General features: G+C 35.1%; 1 protein-coding gene across 1 annotated transcript; it reads right to left on the reverse strand.

The window, feature by feature from the left end:
* Window positions 1-1,022: 1,022 nt before the first annotated feature.
* On the reverse strand, window positions 1,023-5,167 carry LOC137837855 (eukaryotic peptide chain release factor subunit 1-3). Its single transcript, XM_068647005.2, has 5 exons — window positions 5,048-5,167; window positions 2,703-4,181; window positions 2,480-2,585; window positions 2,301-2,384; window positions 1,023-1,261 (listed from the first exon to the last, which is right to left on the reverse strand). The coding sequence occupies exon 2, from the start codon at window positions 4,154-4,156 to the stop codon at window positions 2,843-2,845; it is 1,314 nt and encodes a 437-aa protein (XP_068503106.1). The 5' UTR covers window positions 4,157-4,181; window positions 5,048-5,167; the 3' UTR covers window positions 1,023-1,261; window positions 2,301-2,384; window positions 2,480-2,585; window positions 2,703-2,842.
* Window positions 5,168-5,407: the final 240 nt, after the last annotated feature.

Below are 5,407 nucleotides of genomic sequence, written 5' to 3' on the forward strand. Positions count from 1 at the left end.
TATTGGATATGCAATGACAATGTTGCAGCAACATCATTTAAAGTGTATCATCTGATCTATAAAAAAGAAACATTGTCTATAGGTTCAGTAGTGATGTAGGCTCTCCCTAAATATTGTACCGTGTTTAAAGCTAGGGAAAGGGATCATTTCTCCCTCTCTTTTAATTTCTCTGTGGGGAAAAAAGAGCCAACTCAAAACTCCTATTTTTTAATATAAAAAGGCAATGGAATGGAGCCATGATTGAACATTCAGTAACAAATTGAAAAGGGGAGAAATCCTATATTTTGTTTATGACTATACAAGTTGTATTAATAATGCCTATGAACATGTGACTATACAAGTTAATACAACTAAATCGAACAATAAATAATGCATAATTATTGTTTATGAAAATGTGCCTATGAACATTTGTTGAATACAAGTATTTATTTAAAACAAAAATGTTTTAGTTCTAGATTAATTTAGCATACCACACTTGACTGAACAACATCTACATGAAACTCTTGGCGAACATGCATGGGCCAAGAAACGAGACCATAACTTGTTCGCAACAAATCGAAACTCCCTAAATTGGTAGGTAATAGTTAATATAACTAATGATCAAAACTTAAATATACAATCCAAAACCATAATACCTTAAACTGCATATTAGTTTGTACTAAAAATTATCCGACCGAATAAATATTCAAAATGCCTAATCTGATGGAACCCTTGGTTTGTTAAATATTGACCTTAAACCTAATGTATTGGTTATAAAAAAATAAATTAAAAAAGAAAGGGTAAACACATGCATGCAACATTTGATCCTACACCGCAAACAGAAATTCAAAATATAACTTTTTTAAAAGTGTAGAAGCAAAACTTGTGTGCTTCGATGCAAATAGATGGTAGTTTATTGACATATCACAAGATCAGGGAAAACATGCCCATTTAAGTACCCAACCCAAACCCAACACTTTATAAAACACGTGACATCATTGGCATCTGCGCTTATATAATTGTATATTAATAACGAACAGAAATTTTCATAAAAACACATCACCATACCATTAAGTAACATAAACAAATACAAGTCATATTAAGATCACAACATGTGTCAAGTACCACGAAAACAAAACTAACATCAGTTCAACAGGGTAAAGTTTTGAAAGATAGATTATAACGCATGTAAGGTATGGTCATAGAGAGACTCGAGCACTCGGGATCCGTATATGCTGGGATTCCTTCAAAACACTGCGTACAGCGAAGCATCTGGGTTTACCTACAAAACCATTATTCAACTCAGAACATGAACAAAATAAACCCCCACAGCAGGTAGTCTATGCAAAGACACAGCTAGTATACGGCAAATGACAAGAAAAAAAACACGTATACAAAGACTATTATCCAAATTATGCCTTGATGTGAAATGGAAATGGAGCATGGATGAGAAGAACATTAGTCAAGCTTGCTACAGATTAATCATAAGGCATTATTAGCTAATCATTATTAACACTCAACTTTCACACCATTGATCGTATATAGATATAAACAAAAGCACACCATCATCATCATCATGCCGAGTAGAAATATGTTCATAGAAAATTTTAAAGGAAAAACACTAAAAGAATCCCCTAGCCCCCTTATCATTAATAAAAAACATTTTTTATTCAACAAAAACAAAGAACTGTATTTTCCATCATGTTCAATTGAAAATGGTAAGTAAAAATGCACCTTAGGGCAGAATAACTTAAAAAGTGAGCTTCTAAATAAAAACTTTGGACACCTACAAGCTCAACAAAAACTATAATGCAAAGAAATTTTCAATTTGTTTGAAATCTTATGTCATAAAAAGAATACTCCAGAATAAGGAAAACTATAGTCAATAATTGCAATCTAAGCTTAGATATAAATTCAGAGTCAAACAAAAGTAACTTGAGTCACAACATACACTTCCAAATTCAAAAGGCAACCAAAAAGATAAGGATAAAATTTTAATCCGATATTTAAATAAAAAGGTCCTTCATTGAATAATCCAACTAGAATATGTATCGCTAACATCAAGTCTAAGATTTGACGATATTGGCATCAATTATGTCCAACAAAGAAGAAACAGTCAATCATAAACCAGAAGAAAGTTCTTCAGACATTGGATCTATGGTTAAGAAAAATGCATTAGCATAGAATATAAAAAGTTGGCAACCAGTGCTGAAAGCAGGTTAAACAGCTCAACAGCTACATTGTATTTTTCAGCAGTTTAAAACTAAATGTCCAAAGGAATAAAAGATTCTTGACTGTGTATGTTCACTGACAGTACTGACCTTCGTTGATTCCAGGCAGTGTTTCTGTGAGGAACATATTTTTGTTCGTGCTTTTCTGGGGGCAAGTAGTGGAGAGCTGGGGAGCTAAAAGACAAAAGCCAGCAATGTTAAGAGAAATTCTTATGAGCACATAAATAATAGCAATAAACTACATGTAAGAAGATATGCTAAATTTTCACCAGGTGTTGCCAGAAGCTTTGCAGAAATTGGTGGCGCCAGAGTGTGCAAGATAGGAGAACAAGAAAGTAACTCATATCAGAAAGCAGCACATTGGAGACAAAGCATCTGAAAAAATAATATTATAAAAGAATTAGAGAAACTCGATTTATTTTCAACAAAATAATAGATGTAATCTAAAACCTATTCCAAAAATGCCACAGAAAAAGGGTAATAAAATTAAACCTTGATTCACAATCAAACATTCTAAGCAACACCACAGACAGATATGGAGGCAGAGCAGCGAGTGCAACCACCTCCAATACTGGTGCAGGTATTTTGGCTCCCCTTTCCTGCACCAGCAGTAGGAAGTATTTCATTGATTGCTATTCAGAGTCATCAAACACGCCTCCATCATCAGAGAAATCATCAAATGTTCGCATATCAAGCTGGTAACGCAAGATCCCTCCTATCCCTCCAAAACCTCTGCAAAACTGTGAACCTTCTTGAGATTTATTGGTGACAAACTCAAGAGTGCAACCAAACCGTTTGTATTCATTTGCAAACCACTCCAGAAGAGACAACTTCTCCTGAACCTCAAAATCAGCGGAGCTCTCAGGATCCCGAAAATTGCTTTGGTTGGCCTCCTGTTCCTTGTTATAGTGCTTAATGACAATCTCTCCAGAAGCACTATTTTTCAAGGAATATCTGTTCATATCCAGATTTTCCCAGACAATAAGTGTCTCAACAGCACCCATCTCCAACGCTTTCAGGGTATCATCAACCCCAAAAACATACTTTCCTGTATCCTGACTGATTTCCTCAAAGTATTTCCCAATCAATCGTTTCTCCTGGATAAATTTTACATTGGAAAGAATTTCAGCAGACAATTCAATAGCCTGATTAAAACCATTTTCTCCTCCATATGAAACATCAACAACATTAAGTATTTTTGCCTGAAGTCGAGGATCAAACATGTCTGACTGACTAAGCTCAGTTTTGAAATCAGCAGAACCAGCTAGAATTAATCCAGAAACATTGGGTTGACTGGTGGTAGGATTGATATAGAACTGGGTAGCAAGCTCTGCCGTCTTCCTGACATAGTTATGACGCTTCTCCATGCGAAGACGGGCAAAACGCAGAGCTGATTGCCCTCCTCTTCCATGTTTCTTTGGGAGATCCACACTGAATTTATGAAGCACCTCTCTTGTATTACCACTCAATGTCCCAAACAAAGTACCGTTACCATCCATGACAATAAATCCAAACTTGTCATCAGACTCCAGGAGCTCATTCAAAGCTTCAGTGTGAAACTTATTGTCACAGAGATAAAGGGATGCATTAATAGGTCTGAAAGGCTCAAAATCAATAGTGACCTTCTTTTCCTTCCCATCTTCAGTCACAATTGTGCCAGTATACAGAACGAGCCCATTTGGAGGAACCTTGTTATAGAGCTTAAGCCTCTGTTGAGCAGAAGTGATTGCACCTAGCACTGACTGTCGGTTAACCCTACTTTTGATGTTTGAAGCAGTTCCAAACTCATCACCAAGCATCTTCGTGACACGAGATATTTGATCTCGCGGGGGCATGATAAGGGAAATCATACTTGTCCCATTTCCTCTGGCAGCCTCAAGAGCTTTGATCAATTTCTTGATTTTCCACACCTCAATGTTCTTATCAGTCTCGTGACCTTCAGCCATCTTCAAACAATAATAAACCAAAAACCTTGAAAGAAATAAAAAGTACAACAAATAAGTCACATTCATTTCTATATAGATAAAAAAAAAAACATAAATACAGTGTACATAGCCCTAAATATGAATATACCAGTACCAAGTAGAAATACAAACAAACAAAATAGGAATACTTCAATAAAAAAACACCAAGACATCAAACCATCCCATTTATCATAGCTCACCTTCATTCCTCCGAAAACTCATTTATTTCATTTGACACACAAATCAGCCTAAAGGTTTTCATGGAATCATATCATATTAACATTCAAACAGGCTTTTGAAAGTACTCTCATATCCCGCACAATTCCAACATCCCCTAATAGATTGCTACTATCCCCTTAAGTTGCAGCAGAAACAAATAAAAAACACAGGATGTGTGAAATGCAGACATATTTATATCATAGTAATAAAATAATAATAATAAAAAAAAAAAAAACTTTTTTTCTCACTCGGATCCATGTTTGCCTTCTCACTCGTGCCAACTTGCACATAAAAAATTCACACAGTAAACACTACAATAAAAGACTCTAATTATAAAATAGAACGAACCACACACAGATTCGCAATAAGACATATCAACACTAACACACACATACAAAAATACACGCACGTGCGTGCCTCTAAAGCATCACAAATCAGAGTATATCATATCCCATTAACAGCACCATATGTCCATCAAATCGATCCATCCGCACAAAAGAATCATAAAATAATGACAACACGATTACCGACAGCGCCAAAAATCAGAAGCGATTGAAACATTAAATAAAGTACAAAAAATCGAATTATATATAAACATGAGAACGATCATGAAAATTGAGGAATCTGGAGATTGGATTTGGCGAAGAAATTAACCTTTTATGTGGCGGCGGCGAGGGAGAGAAAGAGGCCGCAGAGAGAGATAGAGAAACGTGCCCTAGCGCGCAACTATGGAATGCTTGGTTTGTCCGTAGGGAGAATGTGCATCTGGGGTTTTTGAAGAGCAAGGAACGGTGTCGTCTGACAATGATGCTCCGTTAGCATTTTTATATATGCGGTGCGGTGTGAAACTACCGTTTAGTCCTTACAATTCAACAAATTAATACTTATTTCTCTCGTGCAATTTTATTGCAATTATTATAAACTAGTCACACTGTATTATTACAATTTTATTTAATTTTTATTTTTATTATTTATATATATATTTATATTTTAACTTTTATTTTTATTATTTAT

The sequence above is a fragment of the Phaseolus vulgaris genome, chromosome 4, assembly GCF_051622355.1.
Source record: "Phaseolus vulgaris cultivar YP4 chromosome 4, ASM5162235v1, whole genome shotgun sequence".
NCBI classification, from domain to species: Eukaryota; Viridiplantae; Streptophyta; class Magnoliopsida; order Fabales; family Fabaceae; genus Phaseolus; species Phaseolus vulgaris.